Source organism: Ochotona princeps, chromosome 3 (genome assembly GCF_030435755.1).
Source record: "Ochotona princeps isolate mOchPri1 chromosome 3, mOchPri1.hap1, whole genome shotgun sequence".
NCBI lineage: Eukaryota > Metazoa > Chordata > Mammalia > Lagomorpha > Ochotonidae > Ochotona > Ochotona princeps.
Window position 1 is genome coordinate 86,346,198 of NC_080834.1, and position 23,914 is coordinate 86,370,111.

General features: G+C 41.7%; 1 protein-coding gene across 2 annotated transcripts in view; it reads right to left on the reverse strand.

Moving 5' to 3' along the window:
• POLQ (DNA polymerase theta) overlaps window positions 1-23,914 on the reverse strand; it is a 98,177-nt gene that overhangs the window by 25,025 nt on the left and 49,238 nt on the right. For both annotated transcript variants that reach the window (XM_058661953.1, XM_058661954.1), the window contains 9 exons: window positions 20,544-23,572; window positions 16,637-16,780; window positions 15,048-15,244; window positions 13,971-14,211; window positions 9,375-9,568; window positions 7,394-7,531; window positions 5,519-5,693; window positions 3,036-3,162; window positions 2,222-2,343 (listed from right to left, as the gene is read on the reverse strand). In XM_058661953.1, the coding sequence (XP_058517936.1) occupies window positions 2,222-2,343; window positions 3,036-3,162; window positions 5,519-5,693; window positions 7,394-7,531; window positions 9,375-9,568; window positions 13,971-14,211; window positions 15,048-15,244; window positions 16,637-16,780; window positions 20,544-23,572 (4,367 nt within the window). The remainder of the gene's footprint in view (window positions 1-2,221; window positions 2,344-3,035; window positions 3,163-5,518; window positions 5,694-7,393; window positions 7,532-9,374; window positions 9,569-13,970; window positions 14,212-15,047; window positions 15,245-16,636; window positions 16,781-20,543; window positions 23,573-23,914) is intronic.

Sequence of the window (23,914 nt, forward strand, 5' to 3'; positions counted from 1 at the left end):
GAGTGGGATGTGGGATGAACTGGACCATTCTGCTGCACACACCAGAATGCACAGGAGCCGGGGTTAGGGCCAGGTCTGGTGGCAGTTATTGGGGTCACTCCAACTAGGCTGCAGTTGCCATTGGTGTACATGAGGGCAGAGTGTGTGGTGGTCAGGGTTAGGCTAAGCTGTAGCCTCTACTACTGGTTTGCATATGAGATGGGGCTGGGGACAGAACTGACCCAGCAAATGCAATGATCAGTGCGTGTGCAGGCTGTTGTGAATGACAAACTGAACTTGACCCTGCATTGTTTGGCACACATAGGAGTCAGGTCTGGGGTCACTTGTGGTAAGGTTTCTTTGGGGTTACCCCAATTGAATCACTGAACTCAGAACTCCAGCCACTGGGAAAATCACGGGTTCTGTGGTCTCACCGTGGAGTGCATGTGTCAGAACCGGGTCTCTTCGATTGTTGAAGTCTGTGCAGTGGATGGCATGCCCAGATACATGTGCGGGACATAACAACCAGAAGACATCTAGTACTACGAGAAGGCAGAACAAATTGGACAGCTCTCCTGGACAAGTTTTGACCTTAACAAGTGGAGACTCTAAGGTGGACTATGTCAATTAACGGATCTTGGAAGGATTTCCTCAATATTGGAACAATGAAATCAATACCACCTCAGAACTATCAAAACCATTTGAGCAGTATCCTTGGAACATGCACCACATTCGGGATCCTGGGATGACATCAGGGACCTTGGGATGACATTGGGTGGCCATGTCTCATCTACAGCTAGTGATGTGGTCAGGCAGCGGCCTTCTCCCGCCTTTCTCCCCACTTTCCCCAAACACAGGAAGAAAGGAGATTGGAAACCATTATCTCATCCACTTTCTGCCATTCTTTGACCTTTCCCACCCTAACTGGTGGTCCAAATGGGCATTCATCCTTCTTAACTATGTAAAACATCATCAAAAATATTATTTAAAAAAATGGATGCTTGCTCTTTCTCTGTCTCTCCACCTTTCACATTTAAAATGAAACAAAAGCACTAAAATAAATAAACAGGTAAATAAAATTTCTTGCACAAGATAGATAACTTTTTAGATTAGAAATTATTTTAGGCACAAAAAGTTTGTTAGAAACTTAGAAATGATTACTATAGGCATAGCATCCTCATTTTCCAATTCAATAAAATTTCTTCACAACCTCAGTCAACATACAAAGTGTTGTGCAATCATTTCCAAAATTTAAAAAATTAAAAATCTGAGCTGTCCAACACGTTCCCTGTGTGAAAGGGACAATGTTCTCCCTACTTGCCTTTGTCTCACACTGTACAAAAACAGCATTTTCCTGGTCCTTTTGGGGCCATGTGTTTTTTACTGCAGATTTGCCGACGTAACGGCCCATAAGACAATGCTGCAGTGCTACCTAGTGGTCCTAAATCTGAGAGGCCATGATGTGCCTGATGGGAAGAGATGTGTTTCACGTAAGTTTGCTCCAGGCATGAGCCATAAATAGGGCATTGGCTGTACGGTCAATGCTAATGAACAAACACTGAACACAAGGTTATCTACTGATTGGCAGGTTTTGACCACAGAATCACAAAACCTAACCCTGTATTTCCCAAGGACAGCAATGCCTCAGGATGTGCTACTTCAGTGTTCGTGACAACTTTCCAGAACACAACTACCATGAATAAGAATCAACTGACTGATGATTATTTGTGTTGTGCTTTGTCTCAATGGATTTCCAAATTTATTAAAAAAAAAGTCATTCTTGGCTAATAAAATCTAACTAGTGGCACATTTTTAATCTTTTTCATTTTTAACAGCAGAGTTTCAGATAGATATGAAAAAACTAGTTGCTGTTCTGACAAGGTTCTAGCTCTGAATCACCAAAACTCAGAATGTCTTGATTACAAACCTGAGACTCATGCTGAGAACGTGCAGCATTCCACTACTTAATGCTACTTCGAGTTTCTTCATTCCACTGTATCAAATATACATATTGGAAAGACCTAATTCTCTGAATCAGACTATCAAAAAAAGCATTGCTAAAATCATTTCATATACATGTACAAAAGCTGAGTCATCACCAGTTTTATGGAATTTTTGAAAGAGATGAAAACAACACAGTTAAAATTTTGTTGGTTAATGTACATCATGAACCCAGCTTTCTCGGTGCTTTGAAAAGCATTCCCACAGCAATGAGAAGCTTGGGAACCATTGGCCACCTCACCTGGGAAGGGCACAAACGCATGTCGCATGCTCACTGAGAACGGCACGCCTCTGCCTGAGGCTCTGTCATCCACGGGTGCCCAGGGCTTAGGGTTCAGGCCACCTGCATTCGCATTTGGTACTCTGCAATGCAAACAGTATCATCATGGGTACATGAGACATCAAGAACAGCAAAGGTCTGATTTTTAGGAAAATCAGTATTACCAACTACAAAAAATGCTCCTATTGGAAACTCAATTTAAAGGATAAGAAACCTCTTTTAACAAGCATTCAATTAAATATCAAGGCATCTCTAAAATAGCTTCCTCCCAGATTAACTTCTTCTGAGATATTTCATTGTTATTTAGCTCCTCAGTAAATCTATCTGACCATATTTGATATATATTATCTATGCTTTTTCTACCTGCCTATAGCAGAGATTGTAATCGGATGGGGGAATGCGGAACTCTCCCCTTCAGTATTAGACTCAAAGAAGCATACAAGAGATCCTCAAGAACATTCATGAGAGCATGCTATGGAAATATTATGCATGGATTTCAAAGATTTGTACACCAAAAGCAGCATATTTTTTAAACTCCATTTTTGACAAACATTTTAAAGCATCTTCCTGAGGTTCTAATTAGTGGTTCAGGCCTTAAGCCTTTGACCACCAACTAGCTTCTTGGTGTGCACACTCAGGATGTGGAAAGGGTTGTGACTAAGAGAATGGTCATGACTAAAACTAAACGAATCCCATCATCTTGTTGAAAGGGTAGCTGTGGGCCTTTCCCACACACAACAGCGTATTAGTGCACGTTCAGAGAGCCGGAGTGTACCTGCCCTCGGGAAACAGGCCTCTGCCTTGGCCTGCGGGAGGCGGGCTCTCCCCCACTAGTGTTGGCATTTGGATCTCAAAATCCCTCGGAACATTCTGAATATTTGGTTCTGTAAAGGATATTCGTCCTAAAATCAAGCACAACAAAGACCTAAGATTAGAACAAGGGAAAAAAAAAACTTGGACATTTATTTTGACCACACTATTTTTCTGAATAAACCCAATATTATATTCCTGTTATCTAGCTCTTAGTATAAAACAATAGTGCAATTAGTAACTTTTAACATGATTGCTATTAAATTGCCTGTTCAATGTTACAATGCTAACACATAACAGTGTTACGTGTAAGATGTAAGGCTCTTTCATCTCAACACACTGTCTTCTTTGCTAGAATATACTCAATATTCACTACACATGTCCTGGCCTATTAGTTGAAATCAGAAGGCAACACTGGCAGGCAGAAAATGAAAAGTTAACTAGAATACATGAATAAAGCTTAATGTAACTCTGGGAGTCCAACTATATGGCCTTCTGGAAACAGCAAAGATATAACAGTAAAATGATCAATAGTTATCACAGGTCAGTGGAGTTGAAGGGACAAATAGTGCACAAAGAATTTTTAATGCAGGGAACCTACTCTGTATAATATTTTAATTGCAGGTGCATATCGTTACACATTTTTAGAAACCTATAGAATGTATATCCAACATCAAATTTTAATGTAAACTGTAGGGGAAAAAAAGCTTAATGTAATTTATTTCTAACCATAGAATGGCTTCATTAAGCTAGAATAACTTGTATTCCTAAAACATCATGGAAATAATAAAGTTATAAAATTATATATGTAGATATAGCTATATGAAAGGCAGATAGAGAGACAGAGAGACAAAGACCTTCTATCTCTGTCTACTGGGTCACTCTCCAAGTAGCCACCACAGGTGGTGCTGAGCCAATCTGAAGCTAGCAGCCAGGAGCTGCTTCTGGGTCTCCACGTGGGTGCAGGGTCCCAAGGCTTTGGGCTGTCCTCTACTATTTTTCCAGGCCACAAGCTGGAAGCTGGATGGGAAGTAGAGCAGCCGGGACCAAAAAAATCAGTGCCCATATGGGATTCTGGTGCATGCAAGGAAGGACTTTAGCCACTCGGCTACTACACTGGGCCCCCAAAACAGATTTCAATAAAGTGAAATTGATTGCCTTCTGATTTATTAGTAACAAAACAGTGTAACTCCTTTGAGAATTTAACACTGATTTTGCATTTTTATCACCAAGGATTTTATTTTACTTGAGTTTACAACAATAGCAATTGTTAAGGTGAGATATAAGGGCTAGCACTGTGGTGCCGCACAACAAGCTGTGCACATCCCACAGAAGCACTTGCTCGAGTCCTGGCTGCTCCCTTCTGCTGTGCCTGGGCAAACTGTGCAAGACTGCTCAACGACTTAGGACCCTGCACCTGCACAAGAAAATTTATGCAGTGCCAGGCTCCTGCCTTTGGCCTGACCCAGCCCCAGCGGTTTGTGATATTTAGGTAATGATTGGTAATGAGCCAGCAGGTAAAGAAATTTTTTTTCTCTTTCTCTCTCCTATTGCTAACTCTTTCAAACAAATAAGTTTTTTTTAAGAAAGTGAAATTTAAAGAGATAAGCAGGAAGAAACAAAAGATAATCTCAATAGGGAAGTAGGAAAAGAGCAGCAAGTTGCTCAGAACAAGGATTAGCTTGAGAGGGGAAACAGCAGCTCCCCAAGGCACCGGCACCTTCCCAGAGCAGCAGCAGAGGCCGAGCACATTCCAGGAGCTGTGCACCGTCCTAAACACTGCCATGTGCTAACCTGACTAGAGGTAGGAACACAAATCCCAGCACTGAGAAACTCAGGATTTCATCTAAAAACTCAGAGTTCCAGAATCAAAATCTGGATTCTGATTTCAAAGCTCACACTCGGTAGCAGCTCACATCTTAGCCGTCTCCTCTGTGAGTGCTACAGCGACTCTTCACTGCACGTCACGCTGAGCAAAGATTTAGCACTACAGCTTTTTCTGCACCAGCCTACACTCGTATCTATCCCAAGAGAACCATGAGACACCCAAAGGACTCTAGTTTTCTCTTCTGCTAGGGCAAAACAAGACATCCACTTATAGAGAAATCAGAGGCCCAGACAGAGTTAACCTGGGGAGAAACGAGAGGTGCAAGGGTTGGGGCTGAAGTTAGATAGGATTACTGACTCAGACAAGTACATCATCCTACAGCCACGTTCATGTCAAGCACTGTCTCAGACAAGCAGTTTTTTCTACACCAGAAGGCAGAACCTCACCTGCGGATCTAGTCTCCATGCTTTGAATGTCATGTGTGTTTTAGGAATGGTGCTTTACGCCACTGAGCCCAAATGCCAACACTGCAATTCCCTGACCATCATAAGCAAATACTATAGAAGAACTTTTCTTCCTTTCAAAGGTGGATGGTATTCACAGATAAAATTTCTCATCACCTGTGGCAGTGTGGGATTGTGAAACAGGATAGATTCTTTCCATTCCAAGAATAGGATTCAGACGCTTTTCTCGCTGCAGGGGAAAGACCACTTTGGTAATAGCATTAGTGATTCTTCTCCATTCTAATATCAAGCCTGGTAAAGGATGTAATGCCTTTAATTTATTTAAAACATCCTGCCAAAGAAAGATAAGAATACTGGATTATTATCCAAATTCAAATGTGAATTCCAACTTCATTGAGGTAAACAATCTCCAAATCCGGTAACATCCAGATCCGTGACTCAATCCCTGGAGGTTTTTAAGAAACTGTCATGATGAAACTATGGTAACTAGCTAATAAAATGCAAACAAGATAATGCTGAACACTGTCAGTTTATAGTGACCTTACCAAAAAAACAAAACAAAACAAAACAAAAAGCCAATAAGACGTCAGGTTAGCCAAGTAATTGTCTCCTAATTTCTAAGAAAATGCAACATCACTCTTTTATACACTGTCCCAATCCAGTACTCACTTGACTGGAAAACCCTGGTTATTTTCTTGCTTGCCTTTGTATTTACATTTCTGTACTGACGAAATCATAAGACATTTCTTTTTAAAACTGAATTTGTCCAAGCTATGGATTTTCAATGAACCATTACAAAGTTTTTGAGTTGAGATGGTCAATGCAGGGACAGGCACTGCGGCACAGTGGATGAGCCACAGCGTGGGATGCCAGTATCCCACATTAGAGTACCTGGGTTCAAGTTCTGGCTCTGCTTTTGATCCAGTTTTCTGCTAATGCCCAGCTTGGAAACACACAAGCAAACAATGGCTCACTCCTTGGGTCCTTGCCATTTCCATGAGTAAAAGACATGGATGGAGTTCCCAGTTCTTGATTCCAAACTGGCCCCGTCCCAGCTACTGCAGGCAGGTGAAGTGAACCTGCAGATAATCTGTAACTCCCACCACTCACCCTCCCTGTCTGCAAATCTTTCAAATAAATAAAAGTAAAGTAACTGTAAGTAGGCAATGAAAGTAACTCTACAAAGTTAAGCTACAGAAACTTTCCACGGCAGGCAAATCAGTTAACAAGACAAGGGTCTAAATCCTTGAGTGGCAACTTGGACAGCTCTCCGAAGCTGCGGTAGTCACATGTCCACACAAGATTTCCCATAGAAATTCTAGTAAAAACGTAAAATTTAATTAACTAATTCTCTCAAACTCAGTAACTCAGTTTTCATGTGTTAGGATTAGCAATTCTACTTAACCAGATTTGAGACAGAAACTCTTCTGCACTGGTTCATTCCCTCAAACGCCCACACATGGCTGGGCTTGGCCAGGCAGGCATCAGCAATGAGGCATACAGCTCAGGCCTCCACACATGCAGCAGGAACGCCATCATGTGGGCCAACACTCCGGCCTCCCGGGACCTAACTTGCCAGGAAGCTGGACTCGGGAGGCAAAGCCTGGAACTGAATCCAGCCACTCTGCTTTGGCACGCAGATATCTTTGCTGCCTGACCAAATTTCCACTCCCAGCCGATTCGATTTTTAAATTCATGGAAAACTTAAACTTTTTTTTGAATCTCAATTCTTCCATATTTTTCTCCATAGTCAGAAAACTATACAAAGTATATTGCGCTTGAAGTCCGAGATGAACGGATGACACTCAATAAACTTAATGTTTTCATAACAGGAAAAAAAACCAGAAATGTTAATCTAGACTTCGTGTTGGAATAGGACCACAGATTTTGTGGGCCACCATACAACAATACAATTTATTTGTACTGGATGAGCTCAAACAGTGGACTATCCTGGATGCTGACTTGGTCAGATTCTTTCAACCCACTAAGGTGCTGCACCAGTCCGGCTCGGTCGCGGCCACCCCGAGGCACCTTACTAGTGCTGAGCTGTCGTCCCAGCCTCAGCTTGCATCCCTTGTCATTCCCTCTCCTGGTAGAACCCAGAGTTTTCTTGCTGCCTTGGTTTTTCAGATCTCCATTTGGTGGCAATTTCAGTTCCAAAAATAAAACCTGTAAGAAATGAATGCTTCTTTAGTCTAGATCATAAGAACTGTCATTCATAAAAGCTTTTTTTAAAGATTCATTCATTTTTATTTGAGATGCAGATTTTAGAGCAAGAAGGAGAGACAGAGTGAGCGAGTATAAAATAGTTTTAAGTGTTCTTTCAGAAAACATCTTCTACAAGGCTACCATAGGTTACAGGAATGTTTCTTTGTGTTATTTTGGAATTACTGCATTTAAATGATGGCAATCAAAATGTTGACTTTTTTATTTAGTAGAGGATTAAGCTTATGGTTATAAACTGAAAGTATGTTACTGCAAAAATTAAAAGAAAAAAATAAGAAAGCAAAGGGAAGAGGAGAGGGGAGGGGAGGGGAGGGGAGGGGAGGGAGTGGGAGGGTAGTGTGGGAAGTTCCATGTTCTCAAAATTACATATATGAAATACATGTAATTTGTTACCTTTTTCAAATAATCAATTAAAGTTTAAAGTAGTCTGTCCGTATCCTTATACTAATACAAGCTTTACATGGCCATGAACACAGCTTGTATCTCTGTGCTGAGTAACGGGCAAATAAGCTACTGACACCGAAGACTGCGAGCTTACCTAAATCCCACTTGATATGGCAACAGATTTAACCATTCGATCATTTATCCCACAGATCACAAAATCAGAGACTACTGAAGGAAGAGGGGGTCTAAAAAGCCATCTAGTTCCATCACAATACTGGGCTCTGGGATTCTCTAGACACAAAGTTAGGAGGCTGGCTAATCCAATGCAGCAGCAATGAAGTTTAGCGTGGCCAACACACACCTCTTGAAGAAATTAGGCTTACATAGACAGGGATCTAAGCTCCAGGGCGAAGGGAAGAGCCTAGGTAAAGCTAATGCTCATGAGCTCAAAATCAGAGCTAAATCATGGGCAACTCCAAACTATCCACTCTATCTACTCACTTCTTTGTAAATCTTGAGTGGGTCTCAACAAATCTTGGTTTATTTTCCCATAGTTCTAAAACTTAAGACCATCTGTAGACCTACAATATGAAGGACAAGCACTCACAGTCACCCTCTCCCTATTACGTCTCTGAAACAACCCAATTATCCGCTGTAAGGGTGCAAGCCAGGCACCAGAGGAGAATGAGAACCAGAACGGAATACTATCCTATGAAAATTAAACAAGAGTAACTTTGTCAGAGTTTTATAAGGTAGGGCTGGCATTGTGGCACACTGGGTTAAGATATCCCCTGAAATGCTAACATCCCACATGGGCACTAAGTCCCAGATGCACCACTGCTGGCTCCCTGGGAAAGTAGTGGAAGATGCTCAACGCACTTGGCCCTGAAACCCCAGGATAGAGTTCCAGGGTCCAGGCTTTGGATGGAAAATCTCTTTCTCCCTTTATCTCTGTAACTCAAAAAACCTTACACAAAGTGACAAAAATCTTAATTAGGTTTAAGACAAACACACCCACATCACTGCTTCTTTAACATCTCAGCGAAGTATCCAATCTCCTGTGCTAGACAAGCATGTGGAGTGGGGAAAGACACAGGGTTCAAGAAACGGCTAAATTCCTGGAGAAACAGCTATGCCAACATGCGACCACCATTTCTAACCACATGTTCAACAACCATGCGGTGAGCGCCTCCTCTGCCCAGGCAGACTCCTGCCCTACACTGCTGGCATACAAGGGCTTTTCTTCACATAAACAGGGCTAGAGCCTAAAGTGAGATGCTGGAATACTCCATTCCTAAAGTATTCCTGCTGTTTTATTTTTCTAACTAGGATACTTAAGTGCATTTTAGAACTACACACACACATCATTTAAAAGAAAGAATTTCCCAGTCCCCAGTACAACCTCAGCGATGTCATCTGAGCTGGTGAAGGAAAAACCATGGCCGGCCAGTTGATAGGCCTCAGTCTCAATCGCATCCAGCTTGGCTTGCATTATATGTTTCTGACTCTCACATTCTGTAGTACTAAAGCCGATTCCATTTAGTTCTAGCAAAGCCAAGCAGTACTGAGAAGGCATTTCCACTTTACAGAAAATATCTGAAAAGAAAAAGTGAAAACTAAAATGTTAATTCACTGACTAAGTGACTACATCAGCAGCATTATCCAAACGACATAGAATTTATGTAAAAAAAATCCAGAGATGACTCCCAAATAATCCTTTAGGACCTAGTCCCTTCAGCAGTAAGCAGCAATAAAAAGTGGGAGAATACAGGTACTTAAGCATTATTCTACTATCCTTGTCCACATACAGGGCAGAAGATCTAGCAGTCGTGTGAACAGTCTGCATTACAAGAGACTATATTTGTCCCAAAATAACATTTCTGCTTTTACTCCTAGGAGCAAGACAGCTAACCTTATTTGCTAAGCTTATCACATGGTATTCATTCTTTGAAACATTTTCAAATATTTCAGCCCCACAAATGCATGCTGTACAACGAACTAAACACAGCTGGGGCTGGAGCTGTTGCACGGTGAATAGGCACCACCCGTGAAGCAAGCATCCCATGCACACACCAGCATATGTCCCACCGCTCTACTTTCAATCCAGCTACTGACGGCCTGGGAAAATCAATGGGAGATTATTCAAGTGCTTGCATCCCTGCCATCCACATGGGAAACCTGGAAAAAAGACCTGGCTTATGGCTTTGGCCTGTCCCAGCACTGGCTATTACAACCATCTGGGGTATGAACCGGCAGATGGAAAATTTATGTCTCTCTCTTTGTAGCCAATTTTCAGATACATATATCAATCTTTAAATCTTTTTCATATGCTTTCCTTTTCCAATATTTATTTATTTTTTTTTTTTGGAAAGTCAGACTTCTAGAGAGAAGGAGAGACAAAGACCTTCCTTCCGCAGGTTCACTCCCCATTTGGCTGCAGTGGCTGGAGCTGAGCTGATCCAAAGCCAGGAGCCAGGAACTTCTCAGGATCTCCCATGTGGGTGTAGGGTCCAAAGGCATTGGGCCGTCCTCCACTGCCTTCCCAGGCCACAAGCAGGGAACTGGATGGGAAGTGGAGCAGCCAGGATGTGACTAGTTCCTATATGGGATCCAAGGTATGCAAAGCGAGGACTTAGTCACTAGTCTATCGTGCCAGACCCTAAATATTTTTTAAAAGGCTAAAAATAGAAGTTTTGTAAGATATATAGAAGAATCAGTGTTTTTTTTAATTTGCTGACATTTTCCACAGGCCACTGTAAGTCAGTTCCCAGTGTGTTCACCTCTGTCCGCCCACTGAGGCTCCAGTGAAAGGGCGCAGTTGAGAAGCGCTGCACTGACAACAGCAGTTAACACTAAGGCTCTCTAAACAGCCCAGAATAGGCCATGGAAAGTTTCCCACTGGCACACATTTGGCATGGGTCGGGGGCAGACCAGGCTGAATCAGTTCATGTCATCCACTGGCAAATCCGATCACCAGAACAGAGTGTGGGTTGAGCCAGGTTTGGTCGAGACAAAACCGGTACACACTATGGAATGCCAGGGCGTGGTTGCCTGTACTGGATTTGACTGCAGCACCCAATCAGCACACGTGAGATCCAGGAAGGAAGGGAGGGGCAGAGCTGGCAGGGGGATTAAGGGGCTGGTCCCCTCGCCGGACAGCTACTCCCACTGGAGAGTGTGGGCTGGGATGGGGACAGACCAGACTAAGCAAGGCTACAACACCTGTGCGCCGCATGTGGACTAGATCAGGGAAAAGCCAGGCTGGGCTGATTGTTCCTACTGGTACAAGCATAAATTAGAGCGGGTGAGAGTTGTTAGGGCTTAGCCGCAGCATCAGATGGCAGAAGCTGGTACTGGGGGCTAATTCTGTCAAGTCAAACCACAGAACCACCTAAAGAGTGCATCAACCGGGACTGAGAGAGACCCAGGAGGGAAACAGTGGGTTCCCCACTCTTGGGTTACTACTCCCACGGGAGGGCATGAAAACTAGGATGGGGGCTGGGGTGGCTAGACAGAGAGGCACTCAACAACATCCGTGAGGGCTGGATGGTTGAGTTGGTTAGATAGAACTAAGCTTTAATACCCATTGACAAGTACAAGAGCCAAATGGGATGGGGGACAGTCTGGTCTACTGCTACACATACTGGCAAGCCAGGGTAGGGGGTGGGCCTGATGGGGGTTATTGTGGGTCGCCCCGACTAGGCTGCAGCTCCTACTGGTTGATGTAAGGGCCAAGTATGTGCTGGGCAGAACCAGACTGGACTGCAACACCCATTGGTTCCAGTGCAACTCGGGACTGAAAACAGAACCAACCCAGCAATTGAAACCACCAGCTGATCGGGGTGATGGACTGTGCCAGGCCCTGTGCTTGCTAGAACATACAAGAATCTAGTCTGGGAATACCTCAAAGTTTCTTTGGAGATCTCCCCAACTGCTGGACTCAGAACTCTAATCAAGAAAAGACAGAAGACAGAACAGGTCAATCATTCATATCAGCTATATGTTGGCAGCGAAATATGGGGCAAACGGAGACTTTATGATGGACAATATCAATCAGTGGACAACCTCATCGAGTGAAACTGGTAGCGATTCATAACTGGAGAACTATTAAAACCACTTGAGCAAATATCTCAGAGCATGCCCCACATCCGGGACTTGGGGTGGGCGGTAAACCGGGTGGGGCTTCTCCCTCAATATCCCCCTTTACCTCAGATACACGATGGAAACAATATGGACATAATAGTATTGCCCACTTCCCTATACCCCCTGAACCTTTTTTTGTTAACCATAATTAACTATGTAAAGATTGTCAACAACTATACAATAAAATAAATTTAAAAACACTAAGGCTCTGAGAAGACCTGCAGCACAATAATGTAATTAATTTATTTTATCTGAAAACCTCAAAATAACTGACCATAAAACCCCTCAGTTTACATAATACCTGTTTTCAAACTGAAAGTTAAATGTCTACAGAATGCAGATGTGGGAAATACAAACCTACACAACTAAGGAAAAAAAAAGACTTCAGTTTCTGAGCAGCCACAGCCCACCCCGGCCCAGCTCCACACCTTCTCTGAAATGATGCTAGTCTCCACTAGCAGGAGGGACCTCCGACACACCCAGAATCACCACCCAAAACAAATGACAGCTACTAGCCTCTAAAAGCCAACAGCAGCTGCTGGCTTCAGGAACCTCAAGCCACAACACAATTTCTTGTGATGCAGGAAGAGAGAAAAAGTCCTGGGTTCAGCACAGGAACAGTGAGAGAGGCACACAAAGAGTAAACGGCGCGGATCCATCAGCAGCATCAAGGAACAAGGTTGTCATGAAAATGGATTCAATATCCATGTCAATATTAATTCAAACACTGCACTATATTTATTGCATTATTTAATCCTTATAACATCATAAAAACCAGACTTATAAGTGTTCTAATAAGTTATCCAAAAGGATCCAAACCCTGTGCTGTGTGAACACATCAGTCTGCTGTTTCCAGTATTCTGAGATCAGTCGATACACTCCTGGTATAACCTCCTCACAAACAAGTCAACTTTGTCCAGCTCCACCATCTCTGCCAAGGCATCTGCGAGGCTCTCTGGAGACAATGCACTCAATCTAGGTTAAAACACTATGTAACCAACCTGTCTTGTTGGCCAAAAAGAAAACCACCTTCTGTCAAAGAAAAAAAAAAGCTTTTGATAGCTCACTTTTTAAAAAAACCTATGAAAAAAACATTTTCTAAGTATGAATAGAAATTATTTGATAGCACTGAAATGTAAGATTAGGGCCCGGCGCGATACCATAGCAGTTAAAGTCCTCGCACTGAACACACCGGGATCCCATATGGGTGCTGGTTCTAATCCCAACACCCCGCTTCCCATCCAACTCACTGCTTGTGGGCCTGGGAAAGCAGTCAAGGACAGCCCAAAGCCTTGGGACCCTGCACCCATGTGGGAGACCCAGAAGAAGCTCCTGGCTTCAGATTGGCTCAGCTCCAGCTGTTGCGGCTACTTGGGGAGTGAACCATCAGATGGAAGATCTTCCTCTCTGTCTCTCCTCCTCTCTATATATCTGCCTTTCCAATAAAAATAAATAAATCTTAAAAAAAAAAAGAAATACAAGATTAGCAATAAACACTAAAATAGCATTTTGTCTCATTAGCAGGGCTAAACAGTGCCAGATGTGTTTTTACAAGTAAACTTTTACTGGATGACGGCATGCCCATTCACCTGGATATTGCCCAAGGCTGCTTCCTGCTACAATGGTAGAACTGGGTATTTGTGATAATGCCACTGGCACACAAAACCAAAAACGCTTACTATGTGGTCTTCTCAGGAAAAAAGTTAGTTGATTCCTGTAGTAGATGATCCAAAGGTGGGGTCTGCAGAAAATGGGTCATTTACCTATCTGTGAAAGAGTGATGAAATACTTGTATCCCATTGCATAACCAACAAAAAGCAACAACAACAACAAAAGCACCAAGAACAGCTTTTACCTTGAAGCTTTTCCTTCAGCAACAAAGAGCTAAGTTGATTCATACAGTTGAAGGTGAGGATGGACTCCAGGGACGCTCGGTACCGCCCAGAATGCTCGGTGCTAACATTTAGCCCTAGGCTTTGAATACCCCGGCCAGTCTCCATCCCTTCTAGGAGTGGAAGCTCATGAGGAAGAAAACTGGTAACTATGCTATGAAGAGTTGGCTCTTTAGAATCCGGATCTAGCAGCCAGCATGCCACCTGAATGGGGAACAATCAGGATATTCTCTTGATTTTTTTCATAAACACTTCTGTTCCCTTCAATTAAAAAAAAAAGTGGGGGGAGGAGCTCCTTTCTGGTCTCACTCATTTTCCCTTGGCAATTATTCTGCCAAGAAAAAAGGCAGGACTACTGGGGAGGAGGACGCCCTTTGGATGGCACTGACCTTACAGGAAAAGTCACCACCTTCTCATCACCACCATGCTTTAGGCTGACCCAGTGCTGCAGCAATCCCACGGGCCCCGGGGCCAACTGAAACTATGTTTGAAAACGAACATGGACTGCTCATGAACACTGATTTTCCCCACAAAATCCAAAGATGGCCCTACATGGTTTTAAGTTTATTTAGCTCATTCAAAAACATCAGAAGGAAGGCATAAAGATTTTACTATTAAGATTTCACATCCAGGGCAGGGATTTGGCATAGCACCTGGGACATCCATATCCCACATCAGAGTACCTCTTTGAGCCCTGGCTATCCTAATTCTGATCCAGCTCATTTGTACCCTGGGAAGCAGCAGATAATAGTTCAAGTACATGCTGCCCATGTACCACAGGACAAAAAGTTCAGAGCTTATGACCAATAGTTACAAATTTTCCATGTCACAGAAATGACATTCACATTAGGGCTTAGGGTTGATGTTTTACCCACAAGAGGCATTTAGTGTATGATATTCGATTCTGCATGAAAGAGATTACTTGATTAAAAAATAACTTCTGCACATTTAAACAGTACTATTAAAGGTAAGTAAACACAAAGTCATTGAAGATTAACATTAAAAAAATCAGTATTCAAAAACTAAGTAAGACATAGAACCTTAGGATCTTCACAACTTTGTTCTAGGGAGATGCCACAGGACAGGAGAAGAATTTTATAGGTCTGGATGAAGTCATAGATGATAACAGAACATTCTTCAGCAGACTCCTTCTGCAGGCAGGACTGAAGATGCCCCATCCTATCATTTACAGAAAGGCTGGGATCCAGAGAAGGCGGGGCCAAACTGGCACTGATTTCTTAAGGAGAAAGAGAAAAAAAAAGTCTTAGGGCAAAGTCACATTCACTTGAAGAAGTAATCCTTACCAGAGAGAACAAAAAAGGCTGAGAAGGCAAGGGGTCTCCATCCACATGACTCCATACTCACCTGACCCTTATTAGTTATGTTTATATGAAAATGAAAATCAAATAATGCTTTAGAAGACTTACAATGTCCTACTGATTGAGATGTGAAAAATAAAATATCAATGCTTTTAAAAGTGAAATTATATTTTTCAAAATGAAGAATTAAAGATGGGTCCAGTACAGGAGCCTAGTGGCTAAAGTCCTCCCTTTCACGTGCCGGGATCATACACAGATACCGGTTCGTATCCCGGCTGCTGCACTTCCCACCCAGCTCCTTGTTTGTGGCTTGGGAAAGCAGCAGAGGATGGTCCAATGCCTTGGGACCCTGCACCCACATGGGAGACCTGGAGGAAGCTCCTGGCTCCTGACTTCAGATTGGCTCAGCTCTGGCCATTGCAGCCACTTGGGGAGTGAACCAGCAGACAGAAGATTTTCCTGTCTCTCTTCTCTGCAAATCTGACTTTCCAACATAAATAAATAAATCTTAAAAAAAAAAAAAAAAGAATTAAAGACAGGAAAGCATCACAAAATGAATTTTTAAAAGATTTAACATAAATCGGGCTCGGCAGCGTGGCCTAGTGGCTAAGGTCCTCGCCTTGATCCCATATGGCCACTGGTTCTAATCCCGGCAGCTCCACTTCCTCTGTCTCTCCTCCTCTCAGTATATCTGACTTTGTAATAAAAATAAAATAAATCTTTTAAAAAAGATTTAACATAAATCTACAATACGAAAAATAAACTGAGTACAAATTCAAAGTTCTCATTCCAAGATACCTTTCTGGCAAAACAACTAAAAACATTTCGTGATTACTGAAAAATTAGATATATGGTCTTCTTAGTTTTGCTACTATGGAAAATGAACCAATCGGTTGGATATGCAGTAGACATAATCAGACCACAGCTATTTCCTTTGTGAATCCACTTCTATAAATCTCTCCAATACTGCCTGCAGGCAAGTTCCACACACCCAGTCAGTGGGAGAGAAAACTCCAAGGGTTCAGTCTTCAAAAGCAAATCCTGAAGGTAACAAGCAAAGCCCTGAAGCTCCCCTGCCCCTCAGGGAAGAGCATCATTCGCCTGATGGGACAGGCAGGACGGATTAGGCAGCAGGCTCTCATTCTGGTTCCTGTGTGCAGCAATGGTCACACTAGCTGCTCTCCAAATGCTAATAATTTTCATCCTACTCACAAATCCTATGTAAATTCCAGGAAATTATTCTCTAAGATCACTATCTTCACAGATGTTACATGAATCAACATGCTGAATAGCCAGCATTGTTCACTTACCAGAACTCTTCTGTTCCTTTTGTAATGAAAAATAATATGCATCCCTTCCACCCCAGCACACTGCCAGGCCAACCACCAGCATGTCATCACAGCCTGGAACTGGAAATCCGTCAGCTCCACTAGAGGTTTCCGGAGATGAATCAACTAAAGGATGCAACAGCAAGATCATTTTTTTAAGATTCCAGAAAAATAAAAACAAACTGTTTAAAAAGTGACAATAAAAACTAACTGATAGACAAAAATTTCGTGATCCTAAAATACATATTAGTCATTTTATTTAATCATTTATTATTGACATTATCTTCCATGATACCTTTTGTAGGTACAGTGATTTTTCCCTTTCCCTTCCACTCCTCCCTCACTTTCTCCACCCACCATTTTATCCTACATTATAAAAGTAGTATAGTCCTTCAGTAACAGTTACAAACTTAACATTCTGCTGTTTAAGTGCATCATGACATTGTAGCCATATACAAAGCTAGAAAATCTAACATATCGTCAAGATATTTAACTGTTTCACTGGAAGATTTCCTTTTATTCAGGAATAGTGTGTATACTGTGACCTATATTCCTATATTTCGGGCAGCACAATCCACATTAGCAAAGGCATAGAAACACAGATGCCCGTTGAAAGAGAAATGCAGAAACTGTGAGAGGACAAGATGGTCACTAGGGGAACACGGGTGTAAGAAACAAGACCCCAGGTTTCACCATACACAAAGAGCACATCTAACTGAATAAGGAATCTAAACTTAGACCCAGAAACCATCAAACTATTAGAATAAAATGTAGGAAATAATCTACAAGATAAAGGTACAGGCAAAGACTTCCTAGAAAAATCATCAAAAGCACAAGCAGTCAAGACCAAAATAAACAAATGGGACTATATCAAACTAAAAAACTTCCACATAGCAAAGGAAACAATCAACAAAGAAGCAATCAACAGAGTGGGAGAAAATCTTTGCACACTACATGACAGAAGAAGACTAATATCCAGAATATACAAAGAACTCGAGAAAAACCATAACAACAAAACAAATGTCAGTCAACAAACGGGCAAAGGAAACAGGCACTTTTCAAAGGGACAAATCCAAATGATTAACAGACATATAAAAAAAGGTTCAAACTCCCTAGCAATAGGGGAAATTCAAATAAGAACAACACTGAGGTTCCACTTAACTCCAACAGAATGGCCCACATACAGAAAACTACCAGCACCATCTGCTGGCCAGAATGAGGGGGTGGGCGGGGAAGGAACCCTACTCCACTGCTGGTGGGACTGCCAGCTGCTGCGACTGAAAATTCACCTACCATTTGACCCAGCAATCCCACCCTGGGAATATATCCAAAGGATCTAATACATAAGAAAGCAACTTGCTCCCCTGTATCCATTTTAGCACAATCAACAATGGCAAAAACATGGAAACAATCTAGATGCCCACTGATAGAGGACTGGGTAAAGAAACTATAATACATCTACTCTATGGAATACAATTCAGCTATTAAAAAGAATAAAATTCTATTGCTTGCATCCAACGGGACCGGCTGGGGACCATTACGCTAAATGAAATGAGCCAATCTCAAAAGGACAGATATCACATGTTTGCTCTAATATAAGACAACTTCCACAGAAAATACAAAACAAATAAAGGAGAATAAACACACATGTGTAACTCCACAAAGGATGCCATATAGACCAGGGTATCAGGAATCAAGAAAAATCAAAACAATGTATCCCTACTAAGGAATAGAGAGACTCCTAATGAAATTTCTAAATATACATAGACAACAAAAAATTACAGTCCCTACTATTGCCTATGCCAACAGAGTCATGACCCATGTAAAGAGCAGAACATTGGGAACATTTCTGTTCCATCTCTCATTTTAAGTGGTTGTCCTTTTACAATGCTCATTGTTAATATGACTGAGTGGTTGTTTTGCTCATCTTCTTAGTGAATGGCTCCTTCTCCTATCAATTTTCAGTTTTTTGTTTGTTTCAAAACCAATTATTTTTGCTGTGAATTTTACCTTCTTTGCACTTGCTATTTGTGTCTTTTTCAACAAGTCCTTGCAATTCATTAACAAATCATCCATAAGAGACACTGATCATTTGTAAGCATCTGATGTTGTTAATGTCCCTTTCAACACTGTTTTTGCCACATCTCATGGACATTGATATTGTTTTTACTGTGATTTTTTTCAACACCACATGGGTCATGCAGTAGCATCAATTTCTACAAGAACAGTTTGACTTTCTTTTTCATCACTTTAGCGATGCATTGGTCATTCTGTAACATGTTGTTTAACTTTACATTGATGTAAATTTTCTGTTTTTCACCTTGTTGTGGACTGTGCTTTCTGGCTCCATGTTTAAGGGGATGTATAATAGAAGTGTAGTGGACATCAACAGGTCCAGATGTGTTACAAATGGCCCTAACTGGAGACCATTATGCTCAGTGAAATGAGTCAGTCCCAAAAGGACAAATATCTTATGTTCTCTCTGATGTAAGATAACTTTCAGGTAAAATACAAAATAGATAGATATATAGATGAACAAGTATAAACATATGTTCTCATACACATATAATGGAGACTACATGCCAGGAAGTGAAGTTACGTTTCCGACAGTCATTTTTAGATATCTGTTTGGTATATATCTATGCTTTTCAAATACAATAACTTTTTAAAAAAACCAATCTGTCAGCAAGCAATCTAGTGCAGTGTGTTAAGCTATTGCTTCAGATTCCTGCATCTCTTAGGTAGTGCTAGTTCAAGACGTGGCTGCTGCACTTCTGTTGCACTCATGGATCCCAGGAAGCAACAGATAAAAGCTCAAGTACATGGGCCCCTACCACCCAAATGACAGACAAGATGGACTTCAGACTCCTGGCTTCAGCCTGGTCCAGCCATGGCTGTTGCTAGCACTAGGGAATGAACCGGCAGATGGAAAATGGTCTCAAGTTCTCTCTCTCTCACACCTACACAAACACACTGTACTCTTACTCCTTCTCAAAAATGTCAATGAGAAACAAAACTGTCTTATTTTTATCTCTAATACCCAGAAAATAACCATCACATAGGAAGTCAATACATTTTTCTTAAATTTGAGAACATCCTTCTTGAGTCTACACAGAGCCTGATACAGAAATGTTATTCAACATTAAAAGCTCACATAAAACTTGCCATGAACACATCCTTCTCATGAATTGAAACCCAGACACTCAAAAAACTTTAACAATATATTCATAGAGACTTTAAAAATGTAATTGAATCTCTCATTGCCACATTAGGTTGTCAAGTAGACTACAGTTATTCTCCATTTTCTAGAATGTAGGCTTTTGAAAAGAGACCATAAGGTTCAATCCTCTCAAAATCTAGAATAGCTCTGTAAGGCTTTGCAATCAACACTTAAAAATACAATTCATAGCTATCTTTATAAGTCTATGTTCTACTTGAACTGAGTCTTGAACTGAGTCAAAATGTAGCTAATGCACATTGAGAAAAATACAGTATCTATTTGCTATTTTTGTTATTATCAAAGATAATGTGAAATAATTCATGAGCTTTGATGGTTAATAAAACACCATTATGTCAGATTAAAGTATCATTAAGAAACGCATGATCATATTCAAAGTATATTTTTTTTACAACCTGATATTCTGATTAATATCAGATATAGTACATACAACTTTTACACTCGAAAACAAACATTAGCAATCTAGCTGTGATGAGTAAATGAGGCTGTTGCATGTAAATCCACATAGGAGGTACTTATTACAGGAGATACTCCTTAAATTTTGGATATTTAATATCCAATTCTGACAAACCCAAATCTCATCTCAGTCCACTAATCAGCTACTAGATACCTGTGAAATACTAAAAATTTTATTTAACTCTAAATTCTTACCTTGTTTAAACCTACCACCAATGGCAACAGATCTAGAAGGTCTCATCTTTTCACAAGCCACTGAGATGGAGAATCGCTTTTTGCACTGCCATTCATTAATGAATGTTTGAAACAGAGTTCGATCACTTGCCACGTCAATTATGGCGAAGCTTTCTGAACTGCAGGAGTCTTGAGTTGACTGTAGTTCATCCTGCGACAGCTGCAATGAAAACCTTGTATCTCTCACAGGACTGTCGTCTTTGGAGCCGTTTCTATGTTCAGGACTTAACTTATGGTTTATATTTGAAGGTGAGTCAAATGGTGGTACAACACTCCGTGTTTTCTCAAGTTTTACAGATGTTCCAAGAATCCCTGACAATGGAAGCTTGGAAGCAGATGTTGGGATGGGAGTAGGAGGAACAAGACCATTATCATCAACTGCACAGCCTTCTTTAGCAGGCAAGAGGGAAGAGGCTTCACTGAGCCGGGCATTGTACTCCAGTGGCTCACCCTTGGTATTTACAACTTCGTTATTAGGAAAAATGGAAATTCCCTGTACTTGACTTGTCCCCAGATGTGAAATCAGTTCTTGTTTCTCATTTAGCTTTGTTGTTCCTTCCAAACTAGACACATTTACAGTCATTGTTTTCACAGTTTCTTTTTCTAGAGGACTGGGCACCTTATCTAAAATCCTCTGCAGTCCTGGGCTTAAATCAAATGATGCTCCTGACCATAAAAATGAGTCATTTTGCCTGGCCCCAAACAACCTGGACTTGGGATTTTTTTCACTTTGTTCTTCAGTTACTTCTCTTGGGCAGTGATCCTTACCTGCATCATCCAGTTCCAATGTTCTAAGAGATACTGCAGCTCTCTCTTTTTCTGAGACAAAAAACCCGTCTGCATTGTCCAAAGCCTCAACCATCTGGCTAGAATCCATTTCTGAAAATAGAACAGATTCATCGCTGAAACAGGCCGCCCATTGCTGAGTACCTTGATTCTCGCTCTTGTTCATTTTTTCAATGAGGTCCTCTTGATGTGGACTCACACAACCTCTGCAATTTTCTGACGTTCGATCAGAGAGAACGGATTCTTTTGCTGGAACCTCCAGTGGCTGTTCTTTTATAAAGCCATCATCACTGAAACTATCAAACAGTAAACAATCACTCATATTTAGACTTGTTTCAGGAGTTGGCGGGCTCTCTCCTTCTCCACCAATGGGAGAGTTCTGAGGACACAGGACTGTAACTGACTTTACAGTTCCTTGCGTTTGATAACCTTGAAGAAAACTAGTTAATTGGGAGTCAGTAACAGAGAGTTCATTCCCTTTAAAACAAGGTTTGTGTTCTTCCAGTAGTACTGGAGAATGACAAGTGTGGTTTTCTGGAGTCTGGTTGTCAGTACCATGTGCACCAGTGCTTTGCTTCCTAACCTCGATGGTCTTGAGGTCCAACTGATCTGTCTGAGTTGCTCCTGGAGGACACTGCTCTCCAGAAAAGGCAGTGTCCAGTTCATTCTGCGGGGAGGTCACTGAACTCTGTCTGGCCAGACTGTTGCCTTGAGCTGCCAACATGGCATTTTCTGTTGTCACCTGTTGTATCATTCTCTCTGACTGAGTATCGAGGTAGAGACTGTCTTCAAAATCACAGGGAATTAAACCCAAGTTGGGAACATGATCATTTTTAGTTTGGTTAGTTATATAAACATCAGCTTTTCCTTGCACTCTGGAGGAATTCAGAAAATTCTCCAGTTGGTCTATCTTACCAAATGTTCCAACTGGCAGAAGTATTCTTCTGGGTTTCTCAGTTGTGCTTCCTTTATCTCCTGAGGCAAGAAAATGACTTGGTGTCTTCTCAGAATTAACCTTCATATTCAGACACGTGGTAGCAGCACCACTGGAATCTCTATCTGTCCAATTACTGACTGCCTCGCAGGGCATGTGTCTCTCTCGTGCATCTCCGTGTTTGGTATCAGTGTTTGTCTGCTTATCAGCATGCTCTTCCATACACTGCTTAGTTGGAAGGGTGTCATGGTGCTTCCCACAACCATTTTGGTTTTCTGGATGACTCTGCCTCAGCACTCCATTTCCTTCCTCTGTCCCAACAGCAGCTGATCCCCTTGCAGGTTCCCTTACCAAATTAATGGCATCTTGATGAGTCACATTTTTCCTTTGGGATCCTGTGACAAAACATGCCCCAGGAGTGCCACTAGATATTGTTCTGTTTTTTGAGCAACTCTGCTCTGTTTGTAATGGAAAAGATTTTCTTTTACATTTTTCCTTAGCATCCAAAGATAGATTTTCAGGAAATAACCCTGGACTTCTAAATTCCATATTCTTCTCATTGAAGGTGAATGAATCTTCACAAAAAGGACTGGACGTAGTTTGTCCTCGCACACCACTTCTCTGCATCTCAGAGTCTTCCACAGGCCTGCTGTTTCTGGAGCGTTTTAGCTGCTTTCTAGGTTTCAAGATTCGAAAAGCTGTGCTCTTGCCTGAACTTCCTGAATACACAGATGTCTTCTCAATTTTGTCAGGTGAAGAAGTCTGAACAACTTTCTTGTTGCCTATTTGTTCCTCACACAAAGGATTTCCTGACTTCTCTCTATCTCTATCCAAAAAAGCCCGCTTTCTGACTCTGAAGACGGATTGCCTCTCATGTTCTTGATTCCCATCCTGCAACTTACCATAAAAGGAATTTGCTTGATCTCTACTTTTATGCAAATTGTGTACTCTAGTTGGTGAATCACTGAAGCTTGTACTACTTCTGTTTCTTGATGTTAATTTTTTACAAAAACTCTTAGCATGGGATGTATGTTCTTTTACATCTGACTTACTACTGTTCATCAAACGAATATCAGAACTTAATGGAGAATATGGCTCCCACTGCACTCCCATTTCAACTAGGTCCTGCTGAAGAATCACTTTAGCTTCTTCCACTATAAGGGCTGCTGCTTCCCTTTCAGTTAATCCCTTTCTTCCAGACACCCACATAGTTCGCAAACTCCGCCGTTCTTCGACTGCCTCCTCTTCCTCATCCACTGCCTTTCGGGTGCTATATAAGACAGGAAAAGAAAGAAGTTAATGTACTGATTTCATTTATTCATACAACAATATGCGCTAGGGCTGCCACCATGGCTCAGCAGGTGAATGTGAATGTGGCACCAGTATCCTAGTCAGTTAAAATGCCAGCTGTTCTACTTCCCACCCAGTTCCCTGCTGATGCACCCATGACAGCAGCAGCAGACAGCCCAAGTGCTTGTGTCCCGCACCCTCATGGGAGACCGAGAAGAAGTTCCTAGTTCCTGACTTTGTATCAGTCCAGCTCTGGCCATTACAGACTTTATGGCCATTTGGGGAGTAAAACAGCATATGGAAGAGCTCTCTCACTCACTCT